This window comes from Typopeltis vanoorti, chromosome 22, assembly GCF_054136105.1.
Source record: "Typopeltis vanoorti isolate ZY-2024b chromosome 22, IOZ_Tvanoo_1.0, whole genome shotgun sequence".
NCBI lineage: Eukaryota > Metazoa > Arthropoda > Arachnida > Uropygi > Thelyphonidae > Typopeltis > Typopeltis vanoorti.
In genome coordinates, this window is record NC_143570.1 from 23,600,834 (window position 1) to 23,619,307 (window position 18,474).

The 18,474-nt window shown below is 34.8% G+C and overlaps 1 protein-coding gene across 1 annotated transcript in view; it reads right to left on the reverse strand.

Annotated features, from left to right (window-relative positions):
- LOC150094215 (glycine receptor subunit alpha-2-like) overlaps positions 1-18,474 on the reverse strand; it is a 54,713-nt gene that overhangs the window by 36,005 nt on the left and 234 nt on the right. The window contains exons 2-3 of the mRNA XM_090412423.1: positions 8,502-8,590; positions 8,172-8,222 (exon numbers count right to left, since the gene is read on the reverse strand). Coding sequence (XP_090268549.1) covers positions 8,172-8,222; positions 8,502-8,590 — 140 coding nt within the window. The remainder of the gene's footprint in view (positions 1-8,171; positions 8,223-8,501; positions 8,591-18,474) is intronic.

The window sequence follows — 18,474 nt, forward strand, 5'->3', positions numbered from 1 at the left end:
TTTCATTCTTTTTTCATCTCGCTTGCCATTAATACATCTTAATAAATAAAACACTTCTCATTAATAAATTACTTGGGTTTAGTTTAATTTCTTTATATTTTTGTAAGAGTAAATGCTTCTTTATTATAATGATAATAAATGATAACTCTATGAACATTCAAATCTGTTTTAATTTACCCTAAAATAAAACAGATTGGCCATAAAAATTTTGGTGGGTCACGAAGATTAAAATTATCGGGCCACGAGAAAAAAAAGTTTGGGAAACCTTGCGTTATAACAATGTAAACATTTTTTTTCGCGTTTTGTTTTCACCAAGCCTCTTGCTTTTAAAAATGTTGACACCTACTACCATTAAAATATTGTAAAATAGTTAACTAATATTTCACCACCATATGAACGATAGATTTCTAGTCCAGTGCGCAGCCAAGTTATTTATATTTCTGTTGTAAGTAAAACAGCCAACTAATATATCATTCTTATTATCCACAACTTTACACTCTAGTCTATGCAGAGTTAAGTTATTTAAGTTTCTGTGAGAGTTAAGGTCACGCACGCTTCTTTTATATTTTCTATTTTCTTCTTGGGTTACCTGAGGTATCCTTCCTTCTACCTCTCCCCATTTTTGAGAATTTTCGGAAGCCCTTCAGTATATATTCTGTACATATGCCATTGTAACTGGTTTTATTTATTTTCATTAATAATAGAATACGGTGATTTAATTCTTTTCTGACGTCCTCAGCTGTTTTCCTTTCACTTCATATGTTTTATTTTCTCTTCAAACATTGTTTTGAAAGTAATAATCTTTGTTCTTCTTCTTGTTGAACAACTCAAGTCTCTTCACCAAAACTGTAATTTTAAGTTCTTTGAGGAGATACATATTTTACATACATACTTATAAATATTTGTATACTGATTATACAAATATTTATAAGTTTATTAAAGTTCACAGGTACTTATATTTTTAACGTGTCATAGTTTATTTCCCCCCACTTTCAAGTTACGTTCTTTTCTGTCTGTACTTATTGCTTTGTATTGGTTTTACTAAAAATGACTTCAATGTATATAGTACTTACAGTTTTATTCGGGTTTACTCTTATAAACTTTGAGTTTTTGTCTGTAAATAGCACTATATCATCTATATAATTTATATGAACATGTTTAATATAATGCAATGCAAATTTTGTGCATTTAGAGATATTCCCACTTTTTTTTTACCAGTTCCTCCAACACAGGCTAAACAAATATGATGAAAGAAAACATTCATGTATGACTCGTCTCTCAAATTTTTTGTTTATTGTTTATTGGCAAGGGAACTATTTATGCAGTTTAAATAGTATGGCATATCACACGAAAGCAAATTGTATTTCTGTCACAAGGATATAAAAAAAAATCTGTAGGAGGTGCTGCTGTGCAAAAGCTGTCCATTCAGATCGATGACAGTCTTTTAAATAATATATATTGAACTATGTTACAGGATTCCCTACTGTATACTTAATCCATAAGTAATGGAAATCAGGGACTCTTTGTTCTTCGCAGTTAGACCCCTATCATGGAAATGTACAGCACTCCACGCATAACGCACTGGCTAACACGGAATATGTAAAACTGCAGGCAGCCACATATTTCGATTGTTGCCTGGTGATAGCCGTTACTTGACTCAATGTTTGGTGTATGTGAGGTTAGTTTTTCCCCAGATGCACTTGTGTTCTATTCAATTATGAACCTGGTCTAGAACACTTTTAAAGTAATTAAGGACACGGCCACCCTTGATGGACTTAGGTCTTCTAGTGGAAGACAATAACAATAATAATAATAATTTAAATCAGAAGTTGTTTGTGCAGCACGAAAGGGCACATGAATAGAATATTCATTACTCTGATTTCATTTTTTATAATGTACCATTTCCATTATGTGATCGATCTGGTGTCTAACTGTCTATTTAATCTGCTAGGTCCAAGGAATGTACTCCGGTATAAAGACCTTTTAGCAAACACCTACCCTATGATTTTGCATTCGGTAACTGGGTATCTGTCTTCCTCTCTAGTTGCTCACTGCCTGAGAGAGAAGGAGTAGTTTTTAGCTCCTACCTTCTTCTTCACTAGTATTGAAGTGTTTTAAGATTGAAGATTGCGCTCTGCCTATTGCGCTTCTTTCTGTATATCAGTGATCTCCTTTAACTGCATATAATGGTTAACATCTTGAATAGCGAAAATACTGAAGGTTTAAAATATTAACTAGATTTCAAGCAAATCTACACCAACTCATTAAATATCGATCTTCATACCGTTCTACAATGAGTAAAAAATAACTAAAATTAAATCCTGTCTTATTCCTGTCTGAAAAAAAAAAAAAACATATACACAATTCCTCTTAATGAAGAAACCACTTCGCGTCTTGGAATAACAGTCATTGCAAGTTGGCATGCCACAACAATTACTACAAGTATCTATAAACTTCTCTGTAGTGCAATAAACAGAACGATGTAGCGTGTCATCAGTAGCATTATCTTAGAGGATAATCCTACTGTGAATAACTGTTATAAGAGCTTTTCAACTCAAGATGAATTAGCTAACCTCATAACACAAGTGATTATATTTTCATCCCGAAAATTGTGTTTTTCTTTCTCGCAACCTGTCAGAAAACATATGTAGTTGAGAGATTCAATGCATTTGGTGACCTTAGTTGTCTCAACATAATTCCAACAGCGCTAATACCATCATTCAAAATACTGGACTGTAGTGTTCTCCCCAGAATGGTTATTGGTGTTCTTCTTTCACAGTAATGTTATCCTCTAGAAATCTCGGATTCGCACAATAATAAAATATTGCTCCCATCTTTGAGGAGATCCCCAAAGTTTCGTTAAAAATCCTAATGTTGATCGTATAAAATCATGCCAACTAATAATAGCACTCTGCAGTGAAACGATCTTCAGTGTGTTTATTCTGCAGACACTACCATGAAAATTCTTCATCTGAATTGCTATTTATAGTCTGTGAATGCTCCTAAAATGTTGTTAAAACCTGAACAAAAAAAGTTACCATATCATTCCCTATTAATTTCCCCTCTTCAAGCATCGCCGCTTTTTCCAATCGAATATTTTGTATTAAAGCCACGAATAAACCTGTATTAATTAATACAAGTTGATTATATTATATTTAATACAAGAACCCTAACTAAAACTAGTTTTAGTTAGGGTTCCTAAAATAAATCCAACCAATGGGAATGTGTCACTTTTTTGAGTGCGCCATAAAGGGGCACTCTCTGCGGCCATTGACTGTAGGTTACTATGGAATGGATAACCTGCATCAGTTTTTCTATATGAAAATTAATTTCCTAAATATTCTACAGTCCCGTCATTTAAAAGAAACTTCGGTAATTTTCTCCTATCTATTTAATCTATGACCATTCCACAGTAGCAACACAGCTGCATAATATGCACCTATATTGTTACTAATACTCTCTTGATTTTGCACTCGATCTGAAAATATTACATTTTATAGTATATAATATTGAAGAGAAAAGTACGTTTCTGGTGGATCCTAATAATTTCCTGTAAATTAGAAATTCGGTCTCAGTTTCGTAGTGCAGTGCAGTATATGATCACGCTAGCATAGATCTTTGAAATAACATTTTGACAACGAAAAATTGCATAGATGTTTTAAAAATATCTTGTATACTTAGTAATGTATAATGAATGTTTATTTTTTTAATCACCGAATAATATTTTAAAAAAATTATGATTTGGATAGATCTAACTTCCCTCTCTGTCTTTTTTCACTAAACTGTTGCTTCTTAAACCACAATATTATAACTATTTTTCCTTCTCATCAAAGACAAATTTTCCCTCATTTCAAGCACCTTCAGGTTATGATAGTTCTATTCTGAACTGAATAGTATAAAATAGTACAGGTCACTTAAGCTATGACATGCTTAGTTTAAATTACTAGTTTTAAGAATTAAAAAAGACAACCTAGTTACAAGAAGTAGATTCTTTATTTTGCTTATAAATATTTGGCCTGAAAGAATAAATAAATGCTCATTTAGCCAATGAAGTTGTTTGGAGACTTCTGACTTAATATAATACAGTACTGTATGTTGTTTTATTACACACCCAACCAACCAACTTCATTAACCTCTCTCATGGCGGCACTGTTTGATAATGAGCAATTAGTTTAACATATAAAGTTAAATATGTGCAATTAGGGTAACAGGTACTCCAGATAGTATATAGGAACACGAAAACATAAACGTAATATCACTTAATAGATATATTCAATTAAATGAATACCGCATTTATAGTTTCAGTATGAAAAGAAACTGGTTCTGATAGCTAAAGACAACCCACAAGAATTTTATCGATATGCTGAAAGTAAACGAAATAATGAATATGAAAGAATGGCTCTTCTGAATCCAGATAGCGCGAGGGTGACAGATGCAGAAGAGGTTGTTCAATTAATGAGTGTCCATTTTGCTAAAAGCTATTAACCTAGTGTATGCAACATTGAGTTCACTGCTACCACTTCACTGAATGAAAAAACTCAGGTGTATGCAGAAAAGCTATTAGAGCTGTTGCACAAACTGAATGACAATTCCCCAGTAGGGACTGATGGGATATCAGCACGGGTGCTAAAAGAGTGTTCAGCTGAACTGGCGATTCCTTTGACAAGGCTATATAAAATGAGTCTCAAAACAGAGAAGATTCTGCAGGAATGGAAAGAATGCATGGTAATGCATTCATTGCACAGGAGTGTTGCAAAGACCGATGTATCCAACTATCGACCAATCAGTATATCAAGAGTGGTGGTGAAGATTTTGGAAAAATTAGTTAGAGCTCGCGTTCAGAAATGCCTCATTCACAGAAATTCACTCTCAACCCTCAGAAATGGTTGAGAGTGAATCTCTATTTTGCAATGAACAGCGTGGGTTTACTGAGGGAAGGCCATGTTTTAGCAACTTGCTCACTCTAACAATGTTACCATTGAACCAGACAAGGGAAATGAATACACCACGATAGTTTGAATTTTGCTAAGGCTTTTGACAGGATACAGCACGGGAGATTGTTGCATAAATTAGAGAATATGGGTTTAGATTATAAATATTAGCGTGGATAAGAAGATGGATGACTGACAAATATCAAAAAGTGGTATACGGGAGATGTGAGTCTGTAAGATTTAAGATAACTAGTGGTGTACTACAAGGATCAGCCCTTGGTCCACTATTATTCAATCTGTACATTAATGACATTCTGAAGGATTTGATAGGCAACATACAGCTAAATATTGATAAATCAGGAGTGCTGATATGCAGTACTTGCAGAATGATTTGAATAGGCTGGAATTATGGGCATGGGAAATGTGTATCAGTTCAATGTCATTAGATATCCAATGTTGTATTATATTGATGGGATTATGCTAGAAGAAACTGATGAGGCTAGGGATCTTGAGGTGTTAGTAGATAGCAAGTTGAAGTTCAGGGACCATGTAGCAAATGTTGTAAATATAACTGAAAAGATACTTGCAATGCTAAAACAAACTTTCACGTAAAGATAAAAGATGTCATTTTGCCTCTTTACAAGGCCTCAATAAGACCTTAGTTGAATTATTGTACGCAGGTCTGGTCTCCTAATTTCCATTGTGATTCTGATACAGTGGAGAGTGCAAAGGAGAGTAAAAAAAGGTTTGTGGAATGATGATTATGATGACAGATTAATAATAAGAATTTCTAGATTAATAATAATAATTTGTAGACTACAAACAGGAGAGAGAGGGATGATATGATTAAGACTTACACACTTTTGAATGGATCATACAGGATTTCAGTTTATGGAATTTTCAATTTTATGGAGGATGGGAAAAAGATAAGAGGGTATCCTTGAAAGCTGAGAATGAATGTCGCTAAAAAAGGGGGTGAGGGCTAAATATTTCTCTCATAAGCTGGTGCGTGGTTGTAATGGACTGGCATCGGATGTTGTGTGTGCCAGCAGTGTGAATGAATTCAAGAATAAGTATGATAGCTGGTGCGTGTAGTATGTGGCCTTCCTCGATGAATCCCTGACTCCCTGTAGGTCTCCCTTAATAATAATAATAATAATAATAATAATAATAATAATAATAATAATAATGTGATGAAATTATATGATTGGAATATTAAGAATATTACACCATTATTCCTCCAGGAGATTCAATTGTCGCTATCCTGATAAAATGAAAATCATTCTCATAGGACCCCCCCCCCCTCCCTCTCCAGACATTTCGGCCAATGCCTTGAGATTCATATCTGGCAGTGAGCGGGCCTTACAAGATGATTAAAGTCAAATTTGTATTCCAAAATAAACCTGCATTAGTTATGACTATATGTATATTATGAATTCGATCATCACATTTTCGGAAGTTGTCCCCTTCGATAATCTGTATCCCATGAATGGCATGCAGATTATCGAACTCTTAGCTTATCCATGGTACTGTTTGTTGTACTGTATTAGCCATTTTTGCAGGAAATTATCATAAAATATAATCCCTTGAGACTGCATCACTATAACATCTTCATTTCATCAAGATGACATTTGAAAATAAGCATCCGACACTATAAAAATGCCAGAATCCTTTTTGATGAAAATAGGCTTTCTGGTTGTGTAGATCTCTTGGTGAATAATGATTCTGTAGCTATATGATATGTCTCCACTTTTATTGTCTATGTGTATTGCATTACTGTTTTGCTAGTATGAACAACCTATACTTTGATCTATTATCTCATCTTACATCTGGAGAAACGCTTAGATAGCGCACTCATCAAATGCGGGTTTTTTGTCCAAAGCTTGCGAATATCGTTCCTTCTTTTTGGCATCCTCTAAGTAGATCTTCCCGACACGTTAGCAGACTTGGCTTGCAGCCACTGTCACTGAAGCGCATGTCGAGATGCAAATCAATTACCTCATTTTAAACTTTCTTTCTCTTTCCGCTACATATAAGAAACCTGTTCATATTTTTAAACATATAACGATTTGCAGAAGATATTTATATACGTAGGCTGTTCAATAAGTAATAAGACTATATTTATACAGAAAACAGATTACCTTTAATCGTCATCATTTACATTGTCTTTTTCGAAGTAACTACTGTGAGACGCGATGCATTTGTCGCAACGTTGCTTCCAATTCTTAAACACATGTGAGAGTCCGTTTTTTGAGAGTTCTTTCAAACCGCCTCCGCAGCTTTTACACATGCTTTGTTGCTTTCGAAATGGCGGCCTCTTAGTGGTTTCTTGAGCTGAGGAAACAGCCAGAAATCGCACGGTGCGAGATCAGGACTGTATGGAGGGTGTGGTAGGATATCTGTGTTGTTCTTCTGCAAAACGTTCACTACACAACCAGCAATATGTGGCCTTGCATTATCGTGGTGCAATAAGAAGCCATTCTTCAGCAATGGACGCTTCCTTTTGACGTGTTTGATGATAATCTCTGCTGTGTTGATCATTGTCTCTGTGATGGACGTTAAAGATCTTCCCTCACGTTCAAGATCTTCCACATTTTGCCTTCCTTCCTTAAGAGTTTTATGCCAGCGAAAAACACTTGCCCTCGACATTGCTTCATCGTGGAAAGCTTCGCGTATCATGTTAAAAGTGTCCGATGCCTATTTTTGCAAACGCACACAAAATTTAATCGCATAACGCTGTTCCAAGGACGCTTCCATTTCCATTTCGAAGACTGGTCGCACCTCGTAGGCACGCCGATGAGCACTTGCGTTTAGTCACGTGACACTCTGGCGCATCAGCCCGTATACGCCATCTATCAACCTCTTTTATTAATACAAACAGCAACATTTCTTGATTCCACAGAAATTAATATTGTGATGAGTAGTTGTTTCTCCACAGTAAAATTAGTCTTATTACTTATTGAACAGCCCACGTACATAAAGTTAAATGAAATAATTCATGTTGATATTGTGCTGTGAAACTTCGCGAAAGTTTCTGCGTAGATTGTGATGGGGTAATGTAGCCACACTTCTGTTATGAAAAGAAATGGAAGTTAAAATGGAAAAAATATATACCAATTTGCTTTACAATTTGAGTGTTTTAGAATTTTGCAACATAGGCGTTAAATTATAATTATAAAATTATTTATAATTATAATTAATTATAATTTATAATTAAAAAAACGTGGCTAAGAAACTTACATCTTAATCGGTTATTTCCAGTTTTAATATTGACTGCTTTAGAATTAACAGCTAATTAAAATCAGAATCAGAAAGGATATACACATACACTGGGGAAATTATATTAGAGAAAGAAGAGATATATTCTATTTAATGGCTTGATTTTCAGTTAAGAAAAACAGAAAAAAGAATTCCTAAAAATCAGTATAAATTTATTATATCTAAAATTGTAAGATACTAATTTATAACAAATTTTATGATACTATAACTATGCTAATTCCTGCTCTGTTTTTATAACTGTAATACAAAAGTTACAAATGCATTTTATTTATTAATAACTTATTAACTTACCAAACGTCGGCGGACAAAAACGATCATAATTTTCTGGAATAATGTCTCGTAGTAAAATAGTAAGCTTTTGTGATGATGAAGAGTTTGTCCTACAGTGAACAATTAAAAAAAAATAATAACTATTCATCATTAATACATGTACTTATTACGGAAATATTTTGATCAGAAAAAATACACGGTTTTATATCTTGAAAATGAAATAAATACGGAATATAAAAATGGAAACCATTATTCTTTGTCTTATAGAATACAGGGCAATATGTTTCGTTCCAGTTTTATATACCTTTAGAAGAATGGTGTGTAATATGAGAATTTATCTTTTTAATCGATTTCGGTTTTCAGCTGAACGTGAGTTAAGTGTTTTTTTATGCGGAAGTTGGATGTTTTTCCTTCCTGCAAAACAAATGAAACTGACTGAAGAACACATGAAATCAATACAGTGCAGTCGCCTCACTGTCCTAAGCGGGTGGGTATAATAACAGCAACCTACTAACTTGTCCTATGTTTTCCCACTTTTTAAATATTAATATTCCTAATCTTTTTAATATGTCATCGGACTCTTAGATGTGAATCAAATTCGTTTTCATAGGTAAAGTTGGCTGTTAATTCAGTAAAGTTAATACGCTAAATAAAAAATGAAAAGAAACACTATTGACATATCTGTTAGGATAAAAATGTCACGTATTTAAATAAAATTAATTACTTTCCCTTAATCAAATACATTCAACCTAATATTAGCATGCCATACCATACATTCATTTTCCTAAGTTTTACTGCCGGTTTCGTTAGTAGATCTGATAGTTTACCCGTTCTTTAACCATCAGGCTGTGGATTGAAATCTTACCATTGGCATTGATGTTTGTGATTGTCTCACTAATTCTTTGTGGAAAGGGAGTAGAAATCTGCAAGTACAATCTTCACTTCCAAAGCCCTATGAGATACAGGAGTGACCTTACAGAGTCCAAGAGATATTTTCAAAGGTCAGCTTTTGAAGTAGACTTTTAATTAGAAAGGTTAACTGGGAAATTACAATACGTTGCTTTCATTTTGATATGATAAAAAATGACACTAAAGTTTTACAGTAGCTGTAATACGAAGAGAAGTGCAAGTAAATTTTTGGTTATGGATTTATGAAATACTTTTACAATGATAAAACAACATATCTTATTAAAATTAAATTTAAAAAGTTCATAGATTTTTTTTCTCATATTCTCATATTCAACAGTTAATTGTAGTTTGTGGCTGAATGGATTAAAGTGAAATACCTCGATTGTGGACTATTTGTGGCAACACACTATTGGCATATCTGTTAGGATAACAATGCCACATATTTAAATATAATTAATTACTTTCCCTTAATCAAATACATTCAACCTAATATTTAGTCACTACATATGTCACGGAAACCTCACAACTAGTTTTCGTTTTTCTTTTCTTCTATAATATAATGGTGAATTACGAAACGGCCAGAACACCCTGATTAATAGTGATAGCTCATCATGTATACTACAGGGCTTTTATTCATTTTATAAATAATTATATTCAGATTCATTTCGCAATTTAACTTTATTTGTAATTTAATTTAATTTTATTTTATTTTATTTAAGTAATTTAATTTAACATTTTATTGGATTATATTATTCTTTCTGTTTCATGCTGCTCAGGTATATAAATTTAATCCCTCATGTATTCACTCCTATTTCTTTCCTTTTTTTTTTTTTGCATTATTGTCATTCATGCTGTTTTCTGCCCCATCATAAGTTTCGAACTAAAATGCTTTAAGTAATTACCTTTGAAGATTCCATAAAATGGCCATCATCTTTCCTTTCACGAATCCAGGTATGATTCCATGTCAATATATTTTTCAAATATACGCTTTAATTAGTATTTTGAAATAATTATCAGATTTATTAGCCAGTTGTAACATCGGGGCAGCTCTTTTCACCCAACTCTGGTACTCAGTATTAGTATCTAAAAGCAGCAGCTACATGAAATTTATGTCTCAGAAATCCTAATTATTCGAAACTGTGGATATTATAAGATAATAAGAGAACAACATAAGAAAAACATTAAGCAATAATGAGACACAGATGTCTCTACGATCCCTGCTGTAAACCCAGTGCTGTCAATGTTCGTCGATTCTGTTTCCACTACTCCAGTTTAAAATCTCCCAGACGTAATTTCTTTCATTAAATATATAATCACTCAAAATTATATCATCTTTCCCATTACTCAACATTTTTTCTTTTAGTGACGTGCGTAGAAGTATACTTCTAAGTTGAATCAACTATGGATAAATTTATTAAACAGATTCCTTCTCTTCCTGATCATCATTATTCTTTCCCTAGTGAGTCACTGCTGTAAGCACAGTCAAGACTGAAAATATTTGATTTCGAATATCGTATAGTGAAGAAACTTTATGAGAGTTTTTCAATCGAAGGGGAGTAGGTCGATCTCACATACGAAGGTGGAAAAGTTTTTCATCCCACAAACATTTAAATTAACCAGAAGAACACAAGTGATTAATACATTGATGATAGAGGGGGGGAACCCTTCTATCATCAATGAGATTTGCATGCTCACCTTCAACTGAAAACCGTAGTAAATATTCTTCGTATCCTAGGCGAAACTTCGAAAATTCGAAATTCGAAATTCGAAATTTCAAACTATCTTTTTTATATATATATTTCTGAAATATCTGTTTCATATAAATCGCAGTCGGGGGTGTAACTTTCAGAACGCGTCCTCGTACTTTCATTACTAACTCCGGTCTTTTTGGCATTCAAGCAAAGGGAGAGTTGTTTTATTGTCCTATTTAACAGAAATTAGAGTGGTTAGACAGTTTTTTTGTCAACGTTTGAAAGATGAAATTTTAAGTTTCAACGAAATCGATTCATCTGTTCTCATATTGTCTCTGGTGGACAGAGAGTGGGACATGTATAGGATTGATAATATATAATCAATCCAGAGTCGCAGGTGCCTTTTCCACTAAGAATTAGCAAGATAATCACGGATTCATGAATGCGTGATTATCTTGCTAGGGAATCCAAACCCACAGTCTTTTGGTCGAAGAGTGGGTACACTATCCACTCGACCACGCAGGTTGGCGGATTGACTATATTGACAGTAGTTATAAAATAATGCAAGGATTATTTCAGAAGTTGTGCACACTACACATGCGTGACCAGTGAGATGATGTAACAGTTGCAACATTCATGTTAGTTATAAGCCATATTCTGAATAAAAGCGTTGCGTGCCTCTTTTTTATTTCTGGTGTTCCATTTCCCTAAAATAAGAATTCAAAATGGAAAAAAAAAAAAATCTGACTCAGGTTGTACAAGCGCATTTTGTATAACAAGGCGAGACCAAAATTTACGAGAAGTGTTTGATTTTATGGGATATGCATGGATGGATGGCAAGTGCTTCATCTCCCTAGACCGACTTATCAAATATATCAACTAATACAGGTTTGCTAATAGGAATACAGGAATTAATTCTTGTAGATAAGCTTATACCTTGGTTAAACATAGCTTCTAATTTTTTTTTTTTTGAAATGACAACGTAAACTAGATTATTAATTATAAAAACTGTAATAACTACCTATGTTTCGTAATGTTGCATTGCCATCTTCAGGGATCACAAAAAAGTGATGTGTGCATGCCGGCACTCACACTAAGCAAATCAGGCTGAAGATAGGCAACAGAAGTCGGTCCTAGAATCCCGGTACCCCCCCCCCCCCAGTGAGCTAAATTGGGTTGTCTTGGCCGTTGGGCGCTGATTAGAATTTATGCTTTCCAAATTTGGGACAGTCTCATGCACCTAAATTTGTTGAGGTTTGGGAAGTTTTTTAGAGCTGAGACTGATTCCAGGAATAATCTTTCATACTTATATTTGCGGCGATGTAGTAAAGTGGCCTTCTTCCAGCGTATCCTGTGGTTGGTGTCCGAAGCATGGTCAGTAAGACCTGAGTGGCTGTATTGGTGGAATTGGATGTAGTCCTTGTGTTCAGATGTCCTGATATTGGCTGTCCTACCTGTTTGGCGGTAGTAGGATAGTTTCCAACTGCAAGGGACCTCGAATACTCCAGATCGGTCTAGGGGAAATGGCTAGTCTTTGGTGGAGCTGATAAGAGATGTCAATTTCTTATGTCATTTGTAACTGGTTGCGAGATCATATTTCCTTAGGATTTTTGTTAATTTTTCGGATGTACCCAGGATATATGGAATGGTGATAGATTTAGAGTAATCTCTGCTTTGAAGGGTTTTTGGTTTTAATACTTTTTGGATTTTTTTTGGGGGGGGGGTTGTAGCCATTGACTAAGAAGGTATTAAGGATATGGTCAAGTTCAGTAGTTAGGGCATTGTTATCTGAACTGATTAATTTTGCCCTGTTATATAGGGTTTTTATAATCCCATATTGTTGATAGGGGGAGTGACTGCTTTGTGAATATATCTATATGTGTAGGTTTTCTCTAAACAGAGAAAGCCAGGTATCCATCAGGATGGCGTGTAATCAGAGTGTCTAGGAAAGAGACACTGCTGCTGTTGTTTTCCTTTTCCAAGGTAAACTGGATCCTGTGGTGTTGATTGTTTAAATGTGTTGTGAAATTGTGGAGTGTATCTAGGCCATGCGGCAAATGGAGAACACGTCATCCACGTAGCGTAGCCAAACAGTGAGTTTATGTGGGGAAAAATTTAAGGCTTTATCTTCAAAGGTCTCCATAAAGAAATTGGCCAGGGGTGGAGAGAGAGAGAGTGGAGATCCCATGCTGTCCTTTCTATCTGTTTGTATAATTTCCTTGCCAAACGAAATAGCCTGAGTTCATGGTGAACTGAAATTATGGCTATGATATCAAGAGGAAATTTGGATTGGATGAGGGCTAAGGTATCACTGAGTGGAACATTGGTGAATAAGGAGGGGGGGGGGGGCATCAAAACTTACCATTATATCAGTGTGTTGGAGTGTGAGGTTTTCTATACTGGCTTTAAAGTAAGCGCTGAGCTTTTTATGTGTGACGGGATGTGTTGCCAGTATATTGTGTGAGCACTTTTGCTAAATGTTTGGCAAATTTGTATGTAGGGGAATCAATGCCATTCATATGAAAAACAAATCTTGAAATCTTTGCTAACATTATTCCTTCTTTTCTTCTCACTGATGTTTAGACATTCAACATTAGATATTAAATATTAAACATTTTAAAAATTACAGTTTTAAATGTTAAATACCTAATTATTTGTGAGATATACAGATTGCTTGGAACGAAGTCGACGGGTATTCCCATGGGTAAAGTGCATCGTGTCATGTAACGAGTCACGTGTTTGTAGCGTAGCCAGTATTTGGAGGAATCTGATGCTGCCAAGTCAGTGCAACTGTGTCCTGGAAAATGACTGTGAGAAGGAAACTAACAGAGTTTGAAAGAGGCGTTGTGATAGGATGCCATGTTGCAGGCTTATCCGTTTGGCAAATTGTTGACAAATTGGACCATCCCAGGTCAACAATCAATGATACCACACCGAAATGGAAGCGCATAGAATCAACTGCTACTTGCAGTGGATGTCCCACCACATTCGCCAAATGTGACCGTAGGGTGGTGCTACGAAGGATATCTAGAAACCGCCATTCGCCTACACGTTGAATGTAAAATTTCAGACATCAACTGGAACACAAATCTGCACAAAGACATTCAGAATCGAGGCTCACAACATGGGTTTCCATGGCATGATCGCAACATATAACTTCCACATTACCTGAAATAACATTCAGCGTCGTCGTCTTCAGTGGTGCAAAGAGCATGTATAATGGGACGTGGAAACTTGGAAAACTGTATTATGAAGCGAAAAATCACGTTACACCCTCTACGGAGTAGATAGATGGGCGTGAGTGTGGTGGATGCCCGGTGAACGTAATAATAGTTGGTAGTGTGATGGTATGATCCTGTTTTGGCTTCGAACCCGTGTTTCTGGTGCCACGCACATTGAACTCCTAGAGATATCTGAACATTCTGGATAGTGCAATGCTTCCTACTTTGTGGCGTTTCTAAGGAACTGACCATTGTCTCTTTCAGCAAAACAATGCATCGGGTCATAACGCTGCTTCTGTAACTGCGTGATCTGTGGTGGACATGAAGGTCATCACACTTGACTGGCTTCCACAGAGCTCTGATCTCAATCCTAAAACATCTATGGATGAACTGGACCGTGGACGTCCGTCCCACAACAGTCTAGAACCTCATTACATGCTTACAGCAAGAATGTCCAAAATTCTCATTGATCGCTATCGTACGTTTGTAGAAAGTATGTCCCGTAGGGTTACTGCAGTCATCACTGCGAAAGGAGGTCCTACATCTTACCAAGGTGGACTCCATGGCTGTTTGTTCCTCACACTATGGTGTGCGTTGACTTCTTTCCAAGCGGCGTGTTTAATTTAGGGTAAAAAGCTAAAGTTCTATTAACACTTGTTACCATATCAGTCACGATGTCATTGGTCCGAAAACAAGTTTTGCACCGATACTTGCAGAACAGTTGAGATATTGTCGTAATAGTATCCTGTTAATATTATAATGTGCACATCATTAAAGAATGGTAACGTGTAATTCCCAGAAATCAACTAATTTGTGCCTGAGAAAGTCCTGGTGCCATCGGTTTGTACAGTAATAAGAGATTATGCTAACAGAAAAGTTATATATCTGCACGCTTATATATCTGCACAGTTATATATCGTTAACCTCTTTTTGCTGTGAAACTGCTTGGCATACCAAAACTGAAGAATTGATGAATTTCCCCTCCATGACGTAATTTCCATTACCTCATGGAGGGATATTCGTCGATACAAATAAAACAAAATAATAATAAATAAAAATTTTGCGGTTCATAGCTTTGTCAAATGAATAAGAAGAATGGAGTATACTTTCATCAGTAAAACGATCAGTAGGATTTGAGGTCAGAAAGAGAGGGGTCATTCATGTAAAATGAGAATAGCTGGAGTGAAAAATACGGAGCTCTTGGTACTTCGTCAATGGTAGACAAATCAGAATACCTGATGGTGGGGAAATCCGAAGTGAAGAGTTCATCCGTTGATTCGCCAGAGGAAACTGGCGAAGTAACACCAAACGATAGAAGTAAGATTGCGACATAATAATTCGATAAGTAGTCTGCTGTACTGGAAATGTCAATACGACAATAGTTTCTTTAGACTTTTCCATGCCTTGTGTCCAGCGGCAATTCATCTTGGCGAGGAGATCCACTTTGAATTCAGAGTAGCAGAATCCATAGTGGTGTGCACTGATTAAAATTGTGGACCACTTGTTCAGTTGGTGAAAACGTTGATGCTTCTTGAGGTGATATTAACAAGTTCAATGGTTAACTGTTATTTATTTATTTTATTTTATTTTTTTATTATTTTTTATGGGCTGAATGTAAGTTTTCTCCTATACTATAAAACAGATAAAAATACGATTTAGTAGGAATATTCATTCAGGAGCACAAGATTTGAGTTAAGACTATCAAAGAGCAGTAGCTCTCAGCTATTCAGGATATTTCTGCTATCCTTGGTGAGGTGAGGTGATTTGCCTTTGTAATCTTTGCGCGATTAAAGAGGAATGATTTGAGAAAGTTAGCTTTCTTTTGGGTGATACTGTGTCAATAGTATATCTCTAGTATGTTAGAGAGAAGTAGAAGCACAGAAGGAAGAATTCTCGCTTAATTGTCTTGACGAGTCCAGAAGACATGGTGTCTTTTCAAGTGGAGACTAGTTGTTGAGAGCTACGTTGTATCACTCTTAGCATGCACTGGATTCTGTGTTTCCAGTCATTTCTGGTATGCCAAAATTTTTGCTTGGCTTGCTTTTTGAAGAAGAACGGTGTGTGTGTGTGTGTGTGTATGTGTGTGGGGGAGGCTGTATGGGATTTTGAGTGGAATAGAGATGAACAGTTCTTCATCTCTATTCCACTGAAAGAGGAAAAACTCTTTCAGTTATTCGGTCAGAATAAGTGCTCAAATCAGGGAAGAGAGAGGAAACAGTAATCTGACCATGGGAAGGAAGGATACGTCATAAACATCGTCCCATTTGGCACAATTGTTGTATCCAAGGATGTGATATATAGAGTTTATAAGGAAAGATGTTCCGTAAAATGAACTATGTCATGATCTTAGATATCAAGAGGAAGCACGACATCCACAGCTTATTTAGACGGAGAATGGTATAGGAAAATTCAGTAATACTGAAAGGATTGTGAAGATTAACTGGTATCATAATGAGTAGGTGAGGTTTACTTTCTCAGTGAGATTGGAAACAGGAAACTACTTTCAGTTCGGATATTGAGGTTCTTAATCACCTCATTTTGGATATTTTCACTTTAGAAAGTCAAAGTACAAATATAAATATTTAAAGTATAGAGTGTTATGTTTTGATGTGTTATGTTCAACATGCAGTAACCTAAGTCAGCTTTAAAAACTTTAAATACAGTAGCGAACAGATTAATCTGAACACTGACATTTTAAATAAAAGTTTTAATTTCGCAAGAAAATAAGTACACAAATTAAACTTCAACTTTAACTAATAATTTATATGTGCTCCTCTGTTCCTAAGAAGTTCATTAATTCGCTTAGTTATGGACTCTAACAACGTTAAATTCGAGTTTTTCGTCCCCCAGAACAGGCAAACTGGCACGTAGAAAAATCCTCGAATACGACAAGGTAAAAGAGGAGGGAAGGAATAAGAAGATAAGAAGAATATATACACGCAGTTCATCTTAATTATGTGATATGAAAACTGGTACATGAAAATATGTGTGCAAATAGTGATAACCCGTAAATATTTTATACGAGTTTAACTAAATTGTCAGAAGTTTTTTCTTTACATTTTTTCGTTTTGTGACTGCGCACAGTTAATAAAACTAAAACACTACGAGATAGCAAGTATTTTCGCAAATATTTACATGTTTACTGCAATTTTAGCAATCGTAATTAAAATAATAAAACGTGCACACGAACCCATAGAAGAAATTTGGTGCATTAATGCATAAGAATTATCTTGCGCAAAAAAGCTGCTAATTCATTCATTAAAAATTGATCTTGACTAAACTCCGTGTGCTTAGCCACAATCACAAAAACTAAAATGTGCAGTATTTTATTAAAAGCACATAACAAACTCGATTACGACTGGGAAGAGAGATTTTATATTTTTATTAGAAGTAATCTTTATGTGTATGTACTTTGCCGGTTCATATTCTAAGAATAACAAGAAATAAGCCACTTAAATCTGACGCGTAATCCTTTACTGAAATCTACTACATTCAAACCATTAAAAAATTAATATTTTAGGTCGCTTTTTCACTCTTCAGAAATTATTTCTCTTAACCAGAATCATAACTCTAAGGTTAATAAACTATTTGTAAAATAAGTATACAAATAAATATAAATTAGAAATTAAATTTCTAATTTATTTTCTCCGACTTTCTTCACATCTTAAAAATTAGAAGCAAATAAATTTTATTATTTAAAACAAGCTTTGGTTTCTAACCAGTATTTAGTCTATTGAAATAATCTTTAGAAAAGAATAAACATTTATGTTATCTTTTAATTCTTAATCAACATATCAAAAATCAAATACGTTAACATTAATCGAGCTCAATAGTATACTTGATAAGTTATTATTTACTGCACTCACAAAAGTAACAATTTTAGATAACCAGTTCTCCACCAACTCACACACACACACACACACACATATCTCTCTTAACTGTTTTCCGAATGGAGTTTGAATGCGATTTCAAAGAAATACTGACTTTGAGTGATATTTTACCTGAAGACAATCTCGGCAATCTTCTGAAATAAAACAAAAATTACAAAACTTACTGTGCAGCTGATGGATAATCTACTAGCAAACACACGGGTATAAGAAACAAGATGAATATTAGTTTTTTGTGAAGAATAATGATGAACATTTTCCAATCGAGTCCTTAAATGCTTCTTTA